Source organism: Rhynchophorus ferrugineus, unplaced genomic scaffold, assembly GCF_030347505.1.
Source record: "Rhynchophorus ferrugineus isolate W39M unplaced genomic scaffold, kcgeb_rfMv2 rfM9, whole genome shotgun sequence".
Lineage (NCBI taxonomy): Eukaryota > Metazoa > Arthropoda > Insecta > Coleoptera > Curculionidae > Rhynchophorus > Rhynchophorus ferrugineus.
In genome coordinates, this window is record NW_027472588.1 from 9066060 (window position 1) to 9090342 (window position 24283).

A 24283-nucleotide genomic window follows, 5' to 3' on the forward strand; every position below is an offset into this window, starting at 1 on the left:
TCTAAACTGAAAACATAAAACATTTTCTTGTTTATCAAGCGACCAAGTGGATGTCGGAAGTTCACCGTTCCATTTGCATTGTACAACTTCAAGGTAATAAATCGACTTGAACTCGGATAATGGATTTCAGCGACGCCTCCCTGTTGTATCGTTTTTACCTAAATTGCAAAATAATTTCAATAAATCCTGTAAACCGGATACAATCGTATATATCGTGTACACTGGATTCAACTGAGTCAATCTCTATTTATTTTGACAAACATCTCGGTCAAAAGCCCAATACTGAATGAATCAAGATGGCGGGATCTTCATCCTGACCGGATGGCATTAGTACGAGCATGCGCCGTAGCGTTCACTATAATTTACAGGAAACTACTTTAATGTCGACTATGCAACCGTATATGCATGTGGCGCATCCACCCAATTATTTATATATCCAACAATACAAGTTTAAAATTGTATTATTGATATTCATTATTGTTAATGTTTGATTTCAAGAAATTTGCTGTCCAAGCCAGCAGACACTCTGAAACTTCCACTGATCAGGCTCCGTTATATCCCAATTGTTGATATTGAAAATCAAAACAGTTGTAAAACAACGATTTTCAAAACTTATTGGATCAAAACCCATCTCGGAACCTCAAAGAACTTTCATATAGTTTTAATGTAGCATGACTTGGCTTGCTTGGTAATGTATTTGATAAATTTTAATAATAAAATCAGTGCAATAGTATTTACAGTGTTTTAGTTATTGATTGAAATATAGTTATTATTGAGTAGTAGTAGGGTGAAAAAAGTTATGTCGGCATTTCCTAATAGATGGTTTTAGTGTCGCATATATTTAGTAATACTCACGATTAGAACAAATACCATTGATGTCTATTTTTAAATGGGGTTCCAAAACGATGACATTTTATCAAATAACAATCTTAAAATTTTTAGTTACAATTAATTGAGAGTTTCTTATAGATAATATTAAACGCAGTGAAATAACAATCTTATATTGCTAGTGATGGAACACTCACAATTATATTTTTGACTTTCCTTGCCATGGTCGTTTGATTAAAAAAATTTGCTGGCGAAGCCAATTAAACACTTTTAGAAAATAATGTTAAGTTGCGTCATATAATTGTCGGTTTTGGCTTCATTAATTTAAAAATGGTGACGGAAACTTTCAAAAAAGTATTCTTTCGTCATGGTATTACCATTTTGACGACGAGATGAAGAATAAACAGAAAGAAAGGAAATTAATTAATTTAAATTTTTTAATTAATTAAAGTTAAAGACTTTTCGATAATCTAGGTATTCGTAGTAAAAATTACATTATCCATTAAAATCAACAAATGTTTTACATCAAAATATATCCGTTAATAAAAATGTATTAGTAACCTTGTGCTAATAAATAACTAATAAAATAAATAACTATATGCGATAAAGTCAATGTCACAAATTTAATATTTATTAGTATTACATTTTTGTAGAGGTTGACCATCGACCACCAAAGGTAATAGCAAAAAGTGCACGGGTTCCGTGGTGTAGCGGTTATCACGTCTGCTTTACACGCAGTAGGTCCCCGGTTCGATCTCTCTTGACCAACAGTAACTTCTTAATTTACAACCATTGAAACAAATTCAAAAAGATTTTAGTTCTTGTGATCATTTTATTTGTAAAATCCATATCATAAATTTATATTCCATAGGTTAATGTTAAAATACCAGAATATACCATGATATCATTGTCTTAGTTATAGATATGACGTTTTAATTGGAACCAAATCTTATTGAACCTTCTTTGAAAATGTTGTCATGTTCTTGATTTACCTCAGTAGGAATAGAAAAAGACAAAAATTAATTTAAACGCATAGAAAAATCGTTAGTTTTCACGGGGAATATATTGAAAAACGATATTTACAATTTTGGTCATCAATATTTGTTTATTATTATTATTACACCAGACATATTTGTATCTACATATTACATGAACCTGTGAAAATATATTCAACAGTTTAATATCAATAACTCATGATCTTTAAGATATTATTTATTTTAATGATAACTATTCATGAAACTCATTAAGAATAGTCAATTTAACAAAAATAACTAGTATTAATTTTAATGATTTTCATTATTTGCTTTCTTTCACTCTCAATATGTTTATATGATATAAAATCATCATTTAAAAGTGGCCATTTTAGGTTTGTTTATCATAAATAAAAAATAGCGATTAAGTATGATATCTCAAAAAAACTTTGTCAATTAGTAAAAATGAAACTAATAAACTTAAAATAAACTAAGAAAATGTAAATAATGTATTATTATTTCATATTAAAACAGTTAAATTAACAAAAATAATAAGATATATATAACAAGTATTAATTTAATTGCTTTTCATTATTTACTTTTCTTCACTTTTAATGTGTTTATGTTATATCAAATCATCATCAATTTAGGCTCGTTTATTATAGTTTAAAAACGTTTTATAGCGCTTAAGTCTGATATTATTTATATCTTAAAAATAACCCTGCCAATGTTTTATAGATTTTTCAAAAGATCTTGCAAGGTCATTATTCATTTCATTCACACACTATTTACAGTTCGTCTTATTGACTTAAAAAAAATGAATGGTTCCGCCCGGGATCGAACCGGGGACCTTCTGCGTGTAAAGCAGACGTGATAACCGCTACACTACGGAACCCTTGACTTTAAAACTGATATTTTGCTTGGTCGATGGGTACCTTGCTCGAAGAATATAATATACATTTAAAATATGTATAAAACATTTAACTAGTCATAATTATTTATCTTGTACAAGGTTTCAAGAGCATTTTCAATTAAATGTTCGGTATAAATTAAATAATGTACGCATATTTCAAACTAAAGCAGTAAAATAAAAGTACCTCTGATTCCGCACAAAATACGAACAGAAAAAAATGTGATGGCGAAAAAAAGAAGATAAATCAAATATGATAAGCTCGTAAAAATTGAGATGTTGAAAGTTTGATCTGGGGTTCTTCCATTCATCTTTTGTTCTTCCAGGTGTTGTTCTTTAGCACTTGACATCAGAATCGCTACTTTCAAATGGCTAAATCTAATATCGAAAGCTGGGGTATGATGGAGCAGCATAACCATAAGTTTCCAGAAGTATATGATGGTCTTCGGCAGCAGTTTTCTTTAAATTAATTAACAAAAGTAACGAAAGTCAAAAATGCAAAATACACCGAGTATCGCAATAATCCGAAATTGAAAACTGACGTTTTATGCTAAGAAATGTTAAAATAAAAGATTCAGCTCAACATTTCAACGGAAGAATGTAAAAAAAAATATGTGGTTCCCATACAAAATCAATAATGTTTAAAGGCTGTACCATTACAGTTGTCTGATATTAAAATGTGACACTTTACTGGTGACAATTTTAACAAAAATTAACAATGATGTCTTCATGATACACCAAGCATAATTACTTTGAGTTTTTTTAGAAAACAGTATTATCTGCTAAGAGTAATTAATATCCTCATAATAAAGTTTTTTCTTTCATTATAAAGATGCTGAGTTGAGACACCTTGATGGAAACTATAGACAAGAAGGACATTACAACAATATATGCAAGGAATTAAGAACAACGATCAATATTAAGATATCATTTGGCCATTCATATTTGGTTCCAATGAAATCGTCATATCGATAATCCATTCAAGGATATAGAGGTATCTGCGTTTTTAACATTAATCTATGACATATAGATATAGAATAAAAGAGGTTTTCTAAATTTGCAAATAAAATGATCATAAGAAGATTTTTTCAATGGCTATTAATTAGAAAGTTGCTGTTGGTCAATAAGAACTCAGTTGGTTGTAAAAATAAATGGTTCCGCCCGGGATCGAACCGGGGACCTTCTGCGTGTAAAGCAGACGTGATAACCGCTACACTACGGAACCGATACATTTTCTTCTAAGTGTTTAATAGTCGATGTCTTTCGTGAAGAATTTAAGACAGTTATCTATCTAGTACAAGGTAACCAACAAATTTTGGTCAAACGAAAGTCAAAGAACGAAAATGTTAATTCTATTACATAGAATTATTTTTTCCTATTCAATATTCAATATCTTGTACGTTCACCTTGTTTTTATCAGAATTTTGATTATGTTTAGTATAGAAATGTCTTTGGGTATTCTAAACTTCTCTAGTGGAGTTGGTATCGATGGATTTTTTCACCCAAGTCCACTAGGATAATCAGATAAAGCAATGCAGAAATTGCTATAAAATTAAATAATTTAACCGTTCATATACCATAGTTGATTGAAGTTGCAAAGCACTGGATCCGATGGGAATCAGAATATTAAAATTATGATATCAGTTATTCAGGTTTCCTGAATGTTACATCGGTACTCTATGACCTATAGTAATTTCATCAGATTGAAAGGATTTTTGATATCAATATATGTTATGGTATCAGAATGTTTTCTGATCTACACGATTATATGCTGCTTCTGTCTAAAAATAAAACCTATTCCTGCTGACCGTGTTAATATATATTTATCAAAATGTATATCAAAGAGATAAATCAATGAACAGTGATCATAACCTAACTAAACAATATTTCTGACTGAGCTATATCAAAGTTTACGCATTATCTATCAAGAGGAAGATATTCCATCGTTTCCAATAAAATATTTCTATAAATCGAAGGTTTCTTCGCCGTTCTAATTCGATAAAAATGTATTTGAGCGCCAGAAATGTAAATAACCGAATACCAGAATTGATGGTAATAGAACCTGATATTTATTCTTATTCGCCAAGAAATATGCAACTTTCTGTTTAATATCTTAATATTTTTAATTTTTATCCAAAATATATAACGTGTCTTTTTGTAAAGTTAAGTATTATGTTGCAGAGATGATTTTGTTACAAAAATAGTTATTAAATGTGCCACGTGATATAGCATAAGTTAACAGGTCAAATTGAAAGGTCGCCGGCCTACCATAGTGGCATTTTTTTGGCAAAATCAGTTTTTTTTATTCAACATAATTCCCTTCAAGGCTGATACACTGATTATAACGACCGTTCCACTTTTCGATACAATTTTTGTAGTACGACTTGTTCTTTGCTTCAAAATAGGCCAAATGAATTTCTTCCCAGGGGGAATTATTTTGAAATCTGAGAACAAGAAGTAGTCTTTGGGGGCTAGATCTGGAGAATACGGTGGACTAAGAATTCGAATCCCAATTCATGGATTTTTGCCATAGTTTTCATTAACTTGTGACACGGTGCATTGTCTTGGTGAAGCAGCGCTTTCTTTTTCTTCAAATGCGACAGTTTTTCGGCGAACTCGTCCTTCAAACGGTTCAATGACGCTATGTAATATTCGCTGTTGATGGTCGTTCCTTTTTTAGGGTAGCCAATGAAAATTATTCCATGCGCATCCCAAAATACAGATGTCATAAACTTACCAGCCGACTGTTGCATTTTCCCACATTTTGGAGCGGTTCATCGTGTTCAGTCCACTCGAATGACTGTCGATTGGACTTCGGAGTGAAATGATGGAGCCATGTTTCATCCACGGATTTATTATGCTTGATCATCTTCAAACACTGCTCCGAATCATTAGCGCGTCGTTGTTTTTGGTCAAAAGTGAGCTCGCGCGACACCCACTTTGCACATATCTTTGTCATATCCAAATATTCGTGAATTATATGATGTACACGTTCAGTTGATATGTCTGGAGTGTCTGCTATTTCATTCAGTTTCAATTTACGGTTATTCAAAATCATTTTGTGAATTTTTTAAATGTTTTCGTCGGTAACAACCTCTTTTGGGCGTCCACTGTATTCACCATCTTCGGTGCTCATTTAACCACGTCTAAACTTAAGCATACCAATACTTGATGGTTGATTTTCCTGGGGCAGTATCTGGAAACTCGGGTTTTGCTTCAACTGTATTTTTTCCCTTCAAAATGCAATATTTTATCAACACGCGAAATCCTTTTTTATCCATTTTTTCACAGTAACAAAAGTGACTTCACTCAAAACGCTATAATTCACACACTAATGATCTGACGGCTGTCAAATTTATACACGCATCTTTTGAAGATTAGGGCTAATAAAAAACACATGGATTTAATTCTAGTGGGACCATCGATGTGTCAGGCCGGGGACTTTTCAATTGACTTATCACTTCATTCGTCATAATCTCTATATATTGCCATTTTTTACAAAGAAAAATTATCAAGAAGAATGTGGCTACGAATTCTTAAATAAATTATCCGAAAACAGTGTAGTATGTAGTACCTATTATGATCAAAACTTAGTAAGACAAGATTTTAATTCACAGTAGTGAAAGTTTTGTAAATATATTTATGAAAAGTTTATACTATTTGATGGTTAATTTAGTAATTTTTGTGCTTAATGACTGTATAATATGAATTGTATTTATCAATATATAAGGTTGGGGAAAAATTATTTCGGGTTTTCCCAATACATGGCGTTAAACTCATATAGATGTAATAGTATTTATTCGATGAAGACGTACTATAGCGTATTTAAGTGATAACAGTCAATAGACCATTCCATATGTATCATTACTTGGTCAGGACTTATTGTAGTTTTGAAAATTAAGATTACAGGTCATTTTCACCAAGTCACATAGCGTAGGTTCATCAGTTATGATATGTGGTGGTGATGGTGGTATATATTTAAGTGAAAGTCAGCGTCAAAACTAGTGAAAGGGAAAAGAATCAAAAAGGTCATGCTTGCTGCGATGCTGCAAAAAATACTTGCTCTGCACATGAATTAATGATGAAACATTGTATCATCCTAATTTATATTCATGAATCTCTACTGAAACAAAAGCAAATTACGTCGCTTTTTAAAGAAAAATCCGTCGGTAAAGTCTGAAGAAACTTCACAAACGATTATAAATGCCGGAAAATTGTTTCCTTTTATCGAGACGAAGTCGGAAAGTTTTTATACATCCACCGTATATCTCAGATCTTTCCCCTTCTTCCGGAGGTACTTGTGTTAAATCACCTGGTTCAGATTTATACCCAGAAATCGCAAAAATTCACCATTTTACTAGAAGAGTTGATAGCGTTTGAAAATTATAAAAGAATTTGAAAAAAACAAATTACTTGATTACTAAAACTCTTAACCGGCTACGTGTTATGTTATATTCATATATTTCTCTATATGTTGTAACTAATTTCGAACATAGGTTCCGTAGTGTAGCGGTTATCACGTCTGCTTTACACGCAGAAGGTCCCCGGTTCGATCCCGGGCGGAACCACACTATTTTTTCTTTTTTTAATATTACATATTTCCTTTTAACTTTAATTGTTTTAAAGCGTGAACATTTATTTTGCTATATCTAATGAATTTTTCCACTTTACTAAATAATTTTAAATATGTTAAGACATAAAATATATATTTACGTAATTATAAAAGTTGACAGAAATCATAGTTTTTATTTAAGTTAGTTCAACAATAACGGTTGATGCATTTGAGAATATTTTATAAAATTTATAAAATATTTAAATTGAAATTACGCAAAAACTTAAGGATAGACTTTTTGGGAAACTTAATGACTTAGAAGCCAAATATATATATATAATTGAATTATTTGTACATCTTGAACAGCATATATGTGTAGTTGTATAATTTAATTGGATTAGTTGGCTTTCATAATGTTCCAAGCCAAATCATCATATGCAATTGTAAAATTAATTGATGTAAATCTGAAAATTATTGGTTAGAAAACAATGAGGGCACATTCAGTGTCACAATATTCGGAAAAAGTCATGTAAAAATAATACAAAACGTTAATTATTTTAGAAGGAAATTATTAGTACAAATTATTTCTCACTGTTTATCTTTCAACCGCTAGAGGGTTGGAGATATAAAAGCAAAAATTGGCAAGTTTTTCTTTATTTTTGTTTCTTAAACTTTTGTAAGATTATTACAGGTTGTACTTGCTTCCTTTTGCTATTTTTATGTTCCATTTTAAGGAAATCTCTTGTTATAACATTACTTTTGTATCATTTATTGCATTAAACGCGCAAACATAATCAGATGATTGTTTTCCGAGATGTAATTGGACTTATCGAAAAGGAAAATATGGTTACAAGTGAAATGTTAGAATCAGCAGTTGCTGGGTTCAAATTAGATTCTTTGAAAAGAATTAGAGGTACAAAAATGCTTTTTTAAAGGAAGTAAATTGAGAGGTATGGAAACTTAAAATAATTATACGTGTTTCTCCGCAAATATTTTTGAAACAGACGAATGTGTGCTTTCAAATTCATAGAGTTTAGGTACAAGACAGTACAATATAAAAGGGAGAATTAACTGTATATGTTGTAATACAGCAAGCAAGAATTGTTGCATATATGTTTATTATTCTGCTATTATGCAATACCTTCTAAATATTATGGAAGGGTACCATGAATATCTTTTAATTTGTGTGCGCCGCCTTGGTTGGCGCAGTGGTAAAAGCGACAGGATGGTCCACCTACTGTTGCGATAGTCGCGGGTTCGAATCCTGCCGGGGCATGGTCGTAAATTTATATTTGTCATTGAGTAATATTTGTGATTGTCCTAGGTAAGATCCGACAAGGAAAATAATGCCACTCACACCAGTAACCAGGCTTGGTAAGACCGGATATCTTCTAGGATGATTTCTAAGTTGGTTGGTTACTCGCCAGTCGGCGGGCTTAATGGCGATGACCGTGGTTAAAGTTCGGAGCCCACGTTAAACTCTAGGTCCAGTCTAGATAAACTCTTGTGGTAAAAGGAGACTTTAAAATATAAAAAATCGCGTGCGCAGCTATCTCTAATATTGTTAACTTATTGGAAAAGAAAGTACAAAACCAAATTTAACAAAAATGTATATAAGAAAGAAATTAAAATGTTTTGTAATCAAAATCCAAATATTTAAATCCTGTATTCAGTAAATTTTGTGTTTACGATTATATTATGGAAAAATTATTTTTTCATTTATAGTTTTTAATTTTGGTTTATAATATTCGAGACAATAAGAGTGTATAATGGGGAAATAAGTTATCAGTTGTCCGAAAATATTGTTTTTTGATGTGTTTTAAAAATATTTTATATAAACATTATATAATTATAATTCTATTTGTAATAAATATTCCGGCTTGGCTCGCCAACAGGTGGTTAAGAAAGGCACAAAACTTGTTTCCAAACTTATATAAGGGATAGTTATATTATATTATATTTGAATTTTTATTTTTAACGATCTTGCAAAATGGACTCAAGATGTCACAGAAAAATTTTAAAAAAGTGTGGTTCCGCCCGGGATCGAACCGGGGACCTTCTGCGTGTAAAGCAGACGTGATAACCGCTACACTACGGAACCGATATACATTTTGTTAACGGTTTTGCACCAGTGCTCTGATTGAAAGTTTTAAAAAATAACCTAGTTAAAGAATTATACTATTTTGATACTTTCACTTATTAGAATGCCGAGAAAAAATGAATTATGTAATTTGTTCCATAAATTTAACGCTCGATGGAAATATGTGGAATGAAAACATTATGATATAGGTTCCGTAGTGTAGCGGTTATCACGTCTGCTTTACACGCAGAAGGTCCCCGGTTCGATCCCGGGCGGAACCACACTTTTTAAAAATTTTTCTACATATCATATGTCATTCTTTGAGACATTTCTAAATATTTGTGACAAAGTAACAAAAAATGAACAAGATATTATATGACTTCAATAATAATGATCTTATATTACAAGAACAGATTAAAGAACCTGTTTTATTTTCTCAAATATGCCCATAAAAATGCAAAAAGGTGTTCGGAGCGTCTCCAAGATTGCCTTATCGGTGTTATTTATAGTAAAAAAAGAACGTTCTGAATCAATAAAGTTAAGGAAATTAAAAAAGTTTGTGCTCGAATTTAACAGATATAGGTTTCGCTTTTGTTATTATCTAATTTATTTATGAAAGAATCTCATATGGTAATATACATAGCAAAGTACTGGAATTTAAATTAGAATGGAATAATGGAAAATAACTGATTTAGTTTGGGTGTTGCATGCATTAAAAATTATTTATAATTAAGTACCATAGCTTATATGGAGATAATCATTTTCTGGTTGTAACAGGTCAATTGAAAAGTCCCCGGTCTGACTCATAGATGGCGCTACTAGAATTAGATCCATATGTTTTTCCGTTAATTTTAGCCCTAATCCTCAAGAGATGCGTGTATAAATTTGATAGCTGTCGGATCATTAGTTTGTGAATTGAAATAGCATATTGAGTGAAGCAACTTTTGTTATTGTGAAAAAAATGGGTAAAAAGGAATTTTGTGTGTTGATAAAATATTGCTTTTTGTAGGGAAAAATACAGTTGAAGTAAAAACTTGGCTTGATGCCAAATAGCCGAATTTGAAGAAAAAGAAAGTAATGCTTCACCAAGGCAATGCACCATGTCACAAGTTAGTGAAAATGATGTCAAAAATCTATAAATTGAGCTTCGAAGTGCTTCCTCATCCACCGTATTCTCCAGATCTGGCTCCCAGCAACTATTTCCTGTTCTGAGATCTCAAAAGAATGCTCGCTGGCAGAAATTTTTGTCGATCGCCGAAACTGAGGCCTATTTTGAAGAAAAAGACAAATCGTACTAGAAAAATGGTATCGAAAAGTTGGACGGTCGCTATAATCAGTGTATCACCCTTGAAGGGAATTATGTTGAATAAAAAGAACTAATATTGCCAAATGTGTTTTACTATGGCAGGCAGGGGACTTTTCAGTTGACCTGTTAATTAAGTAAGTAATTGAACAAGCTAACACAAATATTAGTACCATTTGGTGTTTATTTTTTATGGTCTCTATTTTATTAAGTTTTCTAATGTACCTTTTGTTCCACAGCTTCGTATAATTGGATCGGCCTCCTGTTGAATTTCTTCTGGAAGGACTGCAATGGTTGCCTCGACGTCTATTATGCCATCGTCATCAATCTAAAATACAAAATATATTATACGTTCCACACCACACTTTAATTGAAGGCCTTATACACGCACATATATTAACTAGCGGAAATTTTATATTTTTCTCTAATTCAAAGAAAAGTTGGTAATGAAAACTCTTCATCATCATCCATAATCAGTACCCAATGAGAGGGATTTTTGCAGTAATGAGATTTTTCTGCTGCTGTTGACGAGCTGCAACCATTCTGTTTTTGGATGATGTTCTTGATAAATGTATTTTATGAAGCTCTTAATTATTCTGTGTTTATGTAATACGTCTCTGTAGCAGTGGTAATAATATTTTCAAATAGTGCCTCCTCCACCCTGCTGAATATATAATCTATTAAATATTAACTTGTTGCGGTTTTATTAGAAGAAGTTAGTTGAAGTTTTATTATAGATTTATATTGAGTAGTTCTTCCGTTATAAACAGTATTTCTTAAACATAATTTTTATAATTTTATAACAAATCATATTAAAGAAGACTGTTAATCTGGAAAGTATCTATAGAAAACTTGTGTATACTCAGCTGTTTCAATGAAAGGATATCATACACTGATAGGAAACATAGTATGTTAATAGTGTGTAGACACCCCACGAGGAGGTATAATGGAAGTACCAAACGTTGCTTTTAGAACAATACAGTAATAAAAAGCAAATATCAAAATTAAGGAAGATTTGTCATTTTATTTTATGTATAATAAAAATAGTTGAAAGACAACAAAAGTTGAGGGAAAAAGGTAAACATTAGAATAACATTTGATTAGGTTTTGTTAGTATAAAATAATAGATATAGGTATGGTTTTATCCCTGGAGTAGAGTTAGTGTTTTTCTTCAAGTCCAAGGGCAACTACCATGGAGAAATGAACCTGTTTTTGTATCGATTCTGCCTTTGAGTACTTGGTACACCATACCATATTGGTGGAAAATATCCCAACAAGCGTATCAAAAGGTTGTATAAATAAATTAAGTTTGGAAAATACCATATTAAAGAATGAGTTATTTCAAATTGTTACTCAGTATATTGACTGAACGAAACTTTCAAGATGTGTAAAGCGATAACAACTCACTGTGAGTATATAATTAATACTCTATAACTGTAGAAAGTCGTAATGCAGAGTGTGGAAAATGTATGTATAATTGTTGCACGTTACAAATAATACAGTGTTATCAAAATGACTCTTCAAGGAAACACTACAACGACGAAAATAAACAAAAATATTAAACATAAAAATATATACTCTCTAGTGAAAGTGAAATACATTACTTAGGTATACAACTGTTAATTAGGTAGATTAATTAGGCCTCCAGGGGATACCAATACATAAATAAGTACACCTAGAACTCTACCTCATAGGTGGTGTAGAAAAAATCTCAATATAAATATAATAAACAATTTTAAACTAAAACTATTGCGTCTATAAAATTAACTATTGTTTGTCATTTGATGGTATATTAATTAGATGTACGATAATGTTAAAATAAATAATATTTGATAATATTATTTTTGCTTCATTATTTTAATTACATTTAAAACCAAAATTAACTAAAAGTCAAAGTTGATGCGGCAACATTGAAGTCATAAATTTCGATGACGTGAGTTCAATTGTTTTAGTGAATAAAGTATAATTTTCATGGCCTCATCGTTCAATCACTACATAGTATAAAACAAAGTCGCCTTTTCTGTTCCCATATCCCTATGTGCGCTTAAATCTTTAAAACTACGCAACGGATTTTGATGCGGTTTTTTTCAATAGATAGAGTGATTCAAGAGGAAGGTTTATATGTATAATACATGCATAATATACTAAGGCAACATTCTAACAGGTTTCTAACGTGATGTCGTAAATTAACCTATTTTTTTAGGCTTATTTAACAATTAGCAAAAACGCTGCCTAACCCTACGAGTTAGATCAAATTAATGTACTACACTATTGTACACCATAAAAAGGTCTACAAAAAAGTCCGCGATGGTATATGTTTATCTTTTAGGGATAACCCACATTAACCATTTTTATTGTTTACTTTTTACGTGAGAAAATGGCTTATTTACGAAGCTATTTTAAGCAATACGGCATTAATCCTTATCGAATTAAGTACCTTAAATACAGTGTGCAATTAATATAGATCAATATGGTTCCTTACAGCATGTAAATTAAACAAATATTTTCGGAGATATTACAAATTTAAAATTTGCGTTTAAAAATGTGTAATGTAATAAAAATTGTATGAATTTAGATATTCCAAAGATAGCAGGAAATCTTCATAGTAAGTATAGGGGAAGAGGAATTGTTTTACTTCAAATTTAATGCGTGCAGGCCAAGGGCAGTAATGAATGAACAATAAAATACTGGATCGATTTTAATCATGTTTTCATTGAGTGACATAGGCATATATATTTTATGCCCGTGCAAAGTCGGAGCGGGCCGCTATGTTTTTATATGCAACGTTCATATTTCTTCTGTAGTGTATTTAATTTAGTATCAGCATTGCACCCGTGCGAAGCCGGGGCGGGTCGCTAGTATGAATTAAATAAGCTGGTTGGTAATAATAATATATTATACATTTACTTTATATAATTATAATATATTATACATACATTTGACAAGTTTAAAACAAATAAATGCAGAGAAAAAAAACAAACCCGCTCTTTATTTTTTTCACTGTTGTTTCGCCCCACTGAAGAAAATGGAAAAGAAATTTAATATAACGGAAGAAGGTATTTATGAACTCTCATCATTCTAAAGCATACATTTTTCTAATGTAAACGAACTTTGGAACGAAGTTGAGGATCAGAAGTTGCCCGCCATCGGAGAATTTTAATCTGAGTGTGATGATGAAAGGGGGGAAAGTTAATACATTTATGAAATATTAACAGTTCTGTTTTACGAATAAATTTTGCATAACTTGAAAAATTATTTAGCAGTTTAATTAAAAATTGTAACTCGGTCTTTGTGCGGTTCCCTTTTGGCGTTCCTCAAGTCCCGGATGATAATAAAGAACCAGTTGAGCGCGGCCGATGTATAAAGATATTAATTACTTGCGGTTTGATTTGTAATCAGTGCCTGTACGAAAAAAAAAGTTGGGAGAAAAGCTTGTGACTGAGGAGATTGTCGTAATTTACGAATTCGCAATGTTCACCTTCATTGTGGATATTGCCGCTATTATTATTTAGACACATTAGGTAACCTAATTGGTTAAAGCCATAGGGAACAATTGTTCTTGCTTAAGTACTGATAGTAATTGATATGATTCTTGAGACAAAGTGTATCATTATACTAGAGGTAATTCTATAAGGTTATTAAAATTTTCCTGCAAATTTTAGTAGTATTAATTTCTGATTCATTTCAGATTTCATTTGTGAATATATTTTTTAACAAAGCGTTAATCAAATATTGCAGGTAATAAAAATGTTAATTTGTGTATCACGATTTGAAATGAATGTTGCAAAAAATATTAACATTTCTAAAATAGTTTCATAGAAATTTTTTTCCTCATTTATAGTTCTCACGTGGGACATAAGACAAAGTAGAAAGCAGTAGGTAAACGAAAGCCATAGAAGACAATTAAAGATGATCTGCACGGGCGAGATCAAAATTCAAAATAGTTCTATTCATATATTTTTTGTTATAATATACAGACATGTATTACTTCATTTAAAATAATCTTACTTATGAAACTTTGTTATAATGTTCAGTGGTATAATAATTTACACTTATAAATAAAAATAGCGATTTATTTATATGAATTTTTAAAGTATTTACTATCATTTTGTTCGTCACTCTTCATTTAATCTTGATTAATTTTATTTTTGTTCACATAATTTCCTTGAAGATATTGTAAAAATATAATCTATAAAATATTTTTGATTATATTGACTCTTCTCACGTGGAAATATCTTGCATTCTATCTTTTTATCAATACTTTTTACCTATATCTTTCCATCCCAACGTGTGCAGCTTTTTTTGTGCATTAAATCAATATATATGATGTAAGTTATATTTTTAATAAATTAGTTTATTTAATTAAATAAAAATTAAAATCATAAATAAAAAATTATTAAATTAGTAAAAATTTAGTAAATAAACAGTTTGGGAACGTTAAAATGTTAAAGTAATGTCTTTATATTTCAATTCGTGTTTGTTTTGTAATAGTACTAACTTTTTACGTAAATATAGCGTCCACAAAATTTTAGTGGACTTATAATTGCAAGTCTTTATAGTGACAGAAATAACTCAGAGATTGACGATTATCGTCCACCAGTACCCAATCATTCGAAATAATTTTTTCAAGGATCATTCATCGTACAGTACTGATATGGTACCCAATAATATATTTTGTTTCACACCTTCATGGGACAATAATCTGAAAAACTATAAAACTACTTTAGTAAATAATCCTGAAATATAAAAAACAACCTGCATAATTATTTATAATATACTTACGCAAGCCATTTGAGCCATGAGACACTTTATATAGCATTTGAGGTTTTCGTCATCAGCGAATGTCTTCGCGCTATTAACTTTTTCGATCAGATCTACAAGAGGACACAAGAAAAATTATTCCACTTGATTTAATAATAAAGTTGAGTTTCGCAAAATAGCGTATTGTCACGTACAAGGTCGTGTATATTAAATAAGATGTAAACATCAATAATTGTTTAGTTCAACTTATTTAATCAGTTGGTGTGTACAGAACCGAAAAAAATTGTTATAAAATATAACACCTCGGTTGAAAAATCGCTAAAACTTTTTTTCGTTGATCCAGTTGACTAGCACATTTATTTCTCTATACACAGATTAATTTTGCGCGTAAGTACGAGGGTAATTCGATAAGTCAGTGACTTTTTGAATTAAACTCCTTTTATCTCAATACTATATGATAATATAGTATTATATATAGAACTATATTATATAATATTATAATTCTTTCAAAATAATAGATTTTTTCAGTCCTCAAGATTACCTTTTCATTCGATCCAAATCATGTACCACTCAACCATTTTTTCGGGTTTGAAAACAGGAAATAATCGCGGTACGCTAAATCTGGAGACTATGCTTGACGGGGTTTCTGTCGTGGTGACTACATATGTGTGCGCTCGTGCATTGTTTTGATGAAATAACGCTTTTCTCTTCACCAAATGTTTTTTTTTGCTTTAAATCCCCTTCAAATCTATCCAAAAGCTATATGAAAATATATAACTATATATAAAAATAGTATTAATTGTCGGTAATCGTTTATCCTTTTCTAAAGATAATCGATATGAATGACACCTTTGATGCACGTTGATCTGGAGAAACTCACTGTTTTGAGTGTTCCTTGGAATCTGATATTTGCAACATTCAGTTTACTTTCCAGATTTAGCTCCCCCTGTGTTTGTATGTCGCATAGTGAGTTAACAACTGTTGCAGTGAGCCACTTTTAAGTAAGTAAGTTGAAGGAAATCGTTTTAGGTCCATTAATTTCTGTTTTATTTCAATTAACTTATTGAGCACCCAGTATATCCTGCTATTTCAGGTTATTTATAATATTGCTTGTACCTCTAGAGTACCAAATGAATTTAATTTGACTGCTTGGGTTATATATTAGACTGATACTTTTTACTCCATACCTCTTACTTATTTTAATGTTATTAAATTACCGCTAATGCTTCGTGTGAACTGGGAAAATTTTTTTTGTGCTTTGGAAAAACGAATGATATTCCGAGAAATTTGTTTCTGACGATAAAATACTCTTATATGTCGGCATTATAATGCTCCGGCATCTAATGATAAGTCTTTTTATATGTTATCTATATATAAAGACGGTTTTTGATAGAAGGCAAACGAAATAACCTTTTATCTCTTTGCGGAAAACATAATCTTCGGAAATATTTTTAGCAATAACGTGGGTCGCCGTCTACTGTCTATATATAAAGGCATCAGTGATGTCCATTGAAAATTCATCGAATTTATATAGTGTCGTGATATTGCCATCAAAAATGTACAAGGTAAATACCGGGTGGACAAGAAGTTCTTGGCTATAACAAGTGGTTTAAAAAATGAAAACCCTACGTAAATATGTTTGTTTCCATATAGTAATCCTCCATTGGGTTCTGGGTTGCTTGTAATTTTACTTGTACAATGTCTTGAGCAAAAAAAGTCCATCGGTGACAAATAGAGATTATTTTCTCTATTACTTTGGTGTAATTCTTTACTGGAGGCGTGATATATTATTCCATTGGTTCTTTGACTGAAATCTGGGAATTCCTGTAACACTATTGCCATTGGGCTATAAATTAACTTTAAAGGATTTACGATAGACGTTGAACACTTCATATTGAAGCCTCACTGATAGGATTCACTTTTCAGTATGTGATATTTCGTCGAAGAATTTGTACCGAGTATATTACATTTGCGAAAGGTTTTGCTTTTGTACTTGACTTTTGACTGAAGGTCATCAAATACTGTATTAAGCTTATTGTAACCATGCTCCATCGACTTCAAAATGTGAATACTGGTTTCGAGTTATTTTGACAGTGAAGTAAAAGAGCACCCTGGACAACTAAAAAAAATTCAAGACGCGGATTTGGAGGTATTACTTGAGGATAATCCATATAAAATAAATGTACAAAGATTATTCATGAATTCATTGAAAGGTCATGTGTGAAATTTTGTTTCACTGCAAGCAATATCCATGCCTCCAAGTTAGTGCTCTGTATTTGATGGGATCAGCTTGGTGTGTTATACTATGAGCTGCTATATTTTCCAGAGCTTGTTCCTTATTATTATTATTTAATTCAACATGTAGGTCGTAACCTACCTGAGCAGTGCTTATATTTTTACGAAGATATCAAAAAATTGGTCGATTTGTAGATGGCCTCAAAATATATATCGTTCTTTCAAGATGGAAACCGTAAATTACCCGAAAGTTAGCAAAAAACGGCGGTGGACAATACTTTGGAAAAAATACATTGAACCGATTTTTCACCCTAAATTTAAAAAAATCCTTTAAAATAATTTGTAGGCCCTAATAAAATGTGCAACATAGCAAACGTATCATTCTGTATTAGCAGTAATGAAACGACTGGTAATATTATTTAATTTTCAATTATTATGTTTGGTACTGTTAGACAGATGCTGAACAACATTTATCGAAAATAGAAAATTTGGTAACGATATAAGTGGTACTATATATTTTGATAATATTTATTTTATCTATAAGTATTAAATTAAGTTATGTAAAAATAGTATGTAGAATAATAATTGCCGTGTATAAAAAAAACACTTAAGTATCATCCCCTTAAGATGTGAAAGTTCACAGTCCAATAATACTATTGAACTCTTCTACCTGAAAATTTATTCTGGTAAATCTTTTTGGAGATAAATATATAAAGATCACATGTTACCAAATCGGGTTACTAATAAATTTTTCTATAACTGTGATTATGTTAGCATCTAAATACTGATTATCAATTCTGTTGTATATGGCAATCGGTTATCATGAGGTAATATAATCCTTATTACTGTATCTTCTTTATACTGTTTATTTATTCTTCTTTTTCTTTCCTCATCTTCATGTCTTGACATTTAGCATTATTAGTGAGTATGGAAGTTCTCATAAACGATTTTAATAACATTTTGGTGGTTATTAATAATGGATGATATTAAATACTTCAATTTCCAAACTTTGATTTAATATTTTTCTTGCTAGCAAATTCAAACGTTATCTAATTACCGTTTTTTGTTTTTTTTTTGATGCTTATGATGATGCTTATTCAATGAGTTATATCTGACTATATCAAACGGTATTTATCCAAATTTTATTAATTAAACCAACTAGACTATCTTTGTAAACTATCTTTTGTTTTATATAAAGTTTTGGATGCTTTTAGTTCGCAGTAGTTGGGGATTGAACCAGGTATATCAAAATTCCGAAGTAATAATTATTGAATAAAATATTCTGTTGTAATCCTGAATCATAATGCCGTATTTCTGTTCACACTTTATTCATCAATATCTAATAATCTAGTTTGATTTCATTAGCAAATTACTATATTCATGATTATTTTGTATAAACGTTGTTTTCTATAAGCATGTACATTTGATGGTATAAATTCTGGACTATTATCCAGATTACATAATATGATGTACTTAATATTAAATTTATTACTTACCCTCTGATACCCCTGTTTCACCAACGCAAGTATTGTGTAACATTTGCGCCAATTCTTTCATTTCATCAGACATGGCCTGCAAAAGAACCAATTGGTTTATTATAGCTGGAACGAAGTTACGAATTCTAAACAAATCGGAGAAGTTTGAAAATAAACATAACAACATTGGCTCGGCCTGAACTGAGAGATCTTTGTTTTGGGACTTCAAAAAAAAAAAACTTGGGAAACACGGGAGATTGTCGAAAAAATCTATTACCGCCTCCTACATAATATATGAGATGGTGTCTTTCGAAGAATTTGAGACGACTACTGTAACTCAATTTAGTGCTTGACTTAATTTTTGTTTTAATAATATTAATATTTTTTATTTGGTACTTGCATGTATTTTGATCTGCGATGTGTATTAATGAAAATGCAAAGTATAAATGAAAACTACTTTAAAATATCATAAAATAACAGTTAAATTCGATGTCTGGAAATTTTTTACATAAAATAATAGATTTAGCATTCTTGAGTTACTCAGTATACCGAAGTCCATAAAACACTTTTAGAAACTTATCGTGATGTTTCTCCATCATATATCAATTGTCGGTTTTGGTTACAACTATTGTTGGGAACTATCGACTGTTTAGTAATTGATTACTTCTTACTGGCGACTATTTTCGCTTTGACTACTTTTTACCATCTACTGTTTCAGTTGACTTTTTTAGCCGTTATTTTCGGTTGTAATACTTTTTACTATTAACTGGTTTAGTTCTACTACTTTCCGTCCGACTAGTTTCATCCATGACTAGTTCCATAAAAATTTTTTTAACAAAAAAATTAACCGACCGAATTGGGCTCGGCGCTGATTTCAAACTGTTGGTAGTAGTTAAAATAATATTGTAAATAGATAAATAGATTTAGGTAGGTATTAAGCTAAATTGTGTGTATATAGTAGAATATAAAATAGATGTTGTAGATATATTAAGTACGGTTTTTGTTTATTTTTATGTAGTTATTACAACGATTATAATGTACATATTTTATATTAAAATGTTTCTTTTTGTATTAAAAATCTAAGATTGATTATTATTAATTTTTACTAAGCACCTCATTTTTTAGAATTCGGTTCAATTAATTTGCTAAAATATTTTATTATTTTCATTATAGTGTTAGATATTTATTCAACAAATTACGCAGTTGTTTTATTTAATATTGCAAAGGGTAGGCCCAGTAAAGGTGCAGTCCGAATGAGGAAAAATAGGAATAAAGAAACAATGATAAAAAATTCAGGCCCCGGGGTCCGCTACCTAACTTAATGTTTTAACTAAACAACAACAAAAAGTTATTGTTCCCGCGGGGAATCGAACCCTCAACCTCCGTTTGGGAGCTAAGCTCTTGAACCATTATACCATAGAACCAGTTGTCTACAATATTTCTACGAGAACTCAAATGCTATAAAAAGTACCTAAAAAGCAAACTGAATGGCTTTTGTACTCAGCAATAATATTATACACAAATATCTGATTATTTAAGATAAAACATATGTGAAAACTTTGTACGTGCCTTTGAAATTTGAGCGTTTCCCTCGATTTTCCCCCCTCCTCCCCCAAGACATACTGATTTGGTTCCAATGGGACCACCTCGGAAGTGCGCTCTTTCGAATAAAGAAAGCATTTTGAAAATCAGCCCAAAATTGACGGAGAAATCGACTGGAGAATAAATTAAAAAAATATGGAACATAGAACTTCTTCCTTTCTTGAAGTCTGTTAAAAATATGTCATTTTTCGAATGGTTGAAATAGAAAGAAAATTACACCTATTATGGTCTCTAGTTACATATTTTGATTGACTACATAATGGTTTGGCTGGCACATGGTTTCCGTGCATGAAAACATGATGAAGTGTGACAATGAATGGATTATTTTATTGCTGCAAACTAACATCGTTCTCTTAATAGAATATTGCCATGTTACCAGAAAGATGAGGAAAAGATAGAGAAATTTAACATATATTGAAACAATTTTTCCCAATAAATGCATTTTTAAAGTCAAAAAACTGTTGCAAGCACCTAATAATATGGAAAAAGTAGGTAACAGCAAGTGAAAATGAATGGATTATTGTTTTGCTGCAAACTAACATCGTTCTCTTAATAGAATATTGCCATGTTACCAGAATGATGAGGAAAAGATAGAGAAATTTAACATATATTGAAACAATTTTACCCAATAAATGCATTTTTAAAGTCAAAAAACTGTTGCAAGCACCTAATAATATGGAAAAAGTAGGTAACAGCAAGTTTATTCTTAGAAATATTGTCCATTCTTTTCTGTGGCCTTGAATAATTTTAATCAGGTAATATGCGAATGCTGTTAAAAATTGGTTGCGGTTTTGATTGAATGACACGGTAATTGGTTTGGTAGATATGTCGGTTGAGTCTCCTATTTCAAGTTCTAGATGGTCTCTGACTCAGAATCTGTAGTTTCCCGAAAAAAATTTATTTAAGATCATTTTCAATATCTTTATGAGCATTATTATACTGAAAATCAACTAACCAAAGAAAATATTGCTTATGCCGTTATTTGTTCGCATAACAGCACTATATTTTATATTAAAATTGTTAAACACTCTCCGAAAAAAAAAACATTTATTTCTATCTAAAGTCCCACGTAATTGACTAAATATAAGTTATTGTTACTTACATACGTTTTAATAATGAAAATCACTGCAAATAGCGCTTAAAAGTAACTGTTTTGTGGAAATCTGCCGAAAAGAATTCCATCAGCTAATGTATAATAAAGAAATCTATAAACTTCTTCCAAATATTTACGCACTTTATCAAGGACATCCCTTGTAGAAATCTAGAATTTTTAAGCCAACAAAACTAGTATTAGCAGTTATACGGATTCCCTTTCGACCGTAGTAATTTATTTGAAAATTGAAAGCATTTCCTTTAGCAGACAGTAGAAAATTAATTAAACTTTCAGATTCGATATAAAAGGAAACCGTGAAAGGGTTTTATCGTTCGAACATTTGCATATTTCATTTTAATTATCTGTTATTGAAGGTGTCCGGGTTTGATTATTGCCATTAATTCTACAAGATTATATATTTTATCAGTTGCTATTATGACAGATATCAAATTTATTATTAATTCATTTGCTACGAGAAATGTTGGAGTGAGTTATTGCCTTTAAGTAGTCCAGTTAAAAATTAATTGGTCTTTTACGCGGTTGGGTCAATAAGTTTCCAGGTTTGATGATAATTTTTTTATTAATTACATCTTACATTAGATACGCTTGGTACAAACTTAATTTACAAATTAATTACTACCAAAGTTTGACATTTGACAAGTTTCACGTCTGCCAATTTTATTATAGTTTATTTTTATTTGCCATAATTATAATAACCTGTCCATTTGATGGTAGTTTTATGGGATATCCAAATAAGTTGTGTTCTTGAGGGTTTGTTTTAATTTCAAACCTTATTCTAGAAACTAATTTAATGTATTTTTTTAGGTGTTTACGTGTATTGTGATTATATTTTCACTACTACTTATTTTCACTAATATTAATCATTATTAATATTTTATATTATTTTCTACCGTATGTTCCCATCTGTCTGGCAACATGATACTAAATGGAAATAATGATGTTAGTTTGTTAGTAAATGAATAATCTTCATCATGATTTAAGGGTCTCCTGGATTAATCCATGACTTTTTGCTCTTGAGATTGTCATTATCAGAGAGATTCACAATATACCACAGAAATTCCTTCTTTTTTGCTTGACAATCTATGAAACTATAATGTTTAAATTTTCTAAATTGTAATTTCAATCAAGTCCATTTTCAGTAGCAATTTTCTACCCTTTTACATATTTTTCATTCCATTTGAGGGTCTTGAAACAGTGGATTGGATGGCTACGTGATCTTATCTGTCTTCTAACTTATTTCAGGACTTGAGCTCAATTTTCTGATGTGTTTTAAGTCCTACAGCTCATTGTCGTTGAACTTTGTGTCCTACTTGGTCGCTTATTGGCATCAGTATCACCAATTTTAAACAATTGAAACCAAAACTGACAAATCGGATATGCTGGAGCATCATAAGCGGTACGGTTTTACAATTACGCAGTAATTATTCTACGACAGATACTTAGGTTTGAACATTTATGTCACTATTCTTAACGCGCATTGAATTTTACTAATACTTTGACTGAGCTAGACCAAATGATTTTACTCTCTTTAATCTTCTGACTAAGCCATCATTACGTAGGAACTGGAGATATGCAACATTGATATGCTTATAGAGCCTCTGTGGTTGATTTTTATTGTTGGTCAGTGGCCAGGAGATCAAAATGACATCAAAAAAACGGGATATTTATATATTGTCGAAACAATGCTCAAAAATATTTTAAAATCATCTTGAATATATTTATTTGAATAACAATATTTTAAAATAAAGAGGACAAAAAAATTGTCTGATGCAAATCATCGAACGACTTGCTTCCCGAACCTTTTATGCTTTACGTCATAATAAAATGTTTTTCGGTTTCTGCTATCGGTGGTTATAAATATTGTCTCTGGCTTTTGATGTCGTCGATACAAAGCCAATAACTTTCGGAGCATTATTGAGATATATCCACGTCTTACGTTCAGATCTGCAACGCAGATAATAACAACTGCAAAATCAGAAAAAACAAATATTTGACATCAGAGTTTCATCAGAGTATTATTGGATATTACAACTAGGATTAATTACAACACATATTATTTTGAAAGTGGAGTTTGATGGATATAATTCAGTTTCAGTTTGGCTAAGTCATAGTTATCGAAATGTTGTACGTTTTTATGTTCATGCAATCTCACTTTTTGTTTGTTGTGTTTTTGTACAGACCATTTAATTTATTCACGGACTGTTGGTATCTTTAAATCTTGGTGGATGTCTACTATAACATGGTTTATTTCTAATATACCATAGAGTGTTAATGATATTGCGACGAATTTTGTTTTAGTTTGATTTATACTGGCTTGAGAATTTGCTTATATAGTAACCATTTGTTGTAGGGTCATAACTCAGATTGCTGTCCAAACAATTACTAAATTTTTTGGGTCTCAGGCAAAATCCTGCAAGTTCCTTTTTAACATATTCTTTGCTTGGTTACCAAG

General features: G+C 30.8%; 1 protein-coding gene and 5 non-coding genes across 9 annotated transcripts in view; 2 read left to right on the forward strand and 4 right to left on the reverse strand.

The window, feature by feature from the left end:
• The window catches only part of LOC143202202 (general odorant-binding protein 83a), a 45894-nt gene that overhangs the window by 2222 nt on the left and 19389 nt on the right, over nt 1-24283 (reverse strand). For all 4 annotated transcript variants that reach the window (XM_076413528.1, XM_076413530.1, XM_076413529.1 and 1 more), the window contains 3 exons: nt 19137-19212; nt 15427-15518; nt 10870-10972 (listed from right to left, as the gene is read on the reverse strand). In XM_076413528.1, the coding sequence (XP_076269643.1) occupies nt 10870-10972; nt 15427-15518; nt 19137-19212 (271 nt within the window). The remainder of the gene's footprint in view (nt 1-10869; nt 10973-15426; nt 15519-19136; nt 19213-24283) is intronic.
• On the reverse strand, nt 2622-2694 carry TRNAV-UAC (transfer RNA valine (anticodon UAC)). The gene has a single exon. It is a non-coding gene; the product is annotated as a tRNA-Val (tRNA).
• On the reverse strand, nt 3862-3934 carry TRNAV-UAC (transfer RNA valine (anticodon UAC)). The gene has a single exon. It is a non-coding gene; the product is annotated as a tRNA-Val (tRNA).
• TRNAV-UAC (transfer RNA valine (anticodon UAC)) lies at nt 7205-7277 on the forward strand. Its single transcript has one exon. It is a non-coding gene; the product is annotated as a tRNA-Val (tRNA).
• Nucleotides 9290-9362, reverse strand: TRNAV-UAC (transfer RNA valine (anticodon UAC)). The gene has a single exon. It is a non-coding gene; the product is annotated as a tRNA-Val (tRNA).
• Nucleotides 9550-9622, forward strand: TRNAV-UAC (transfer RNA valine (anticodon UAC)). The gene has a single exon. It is a non-coding gene; the product is annotated as a tRNA-Val (tRNA).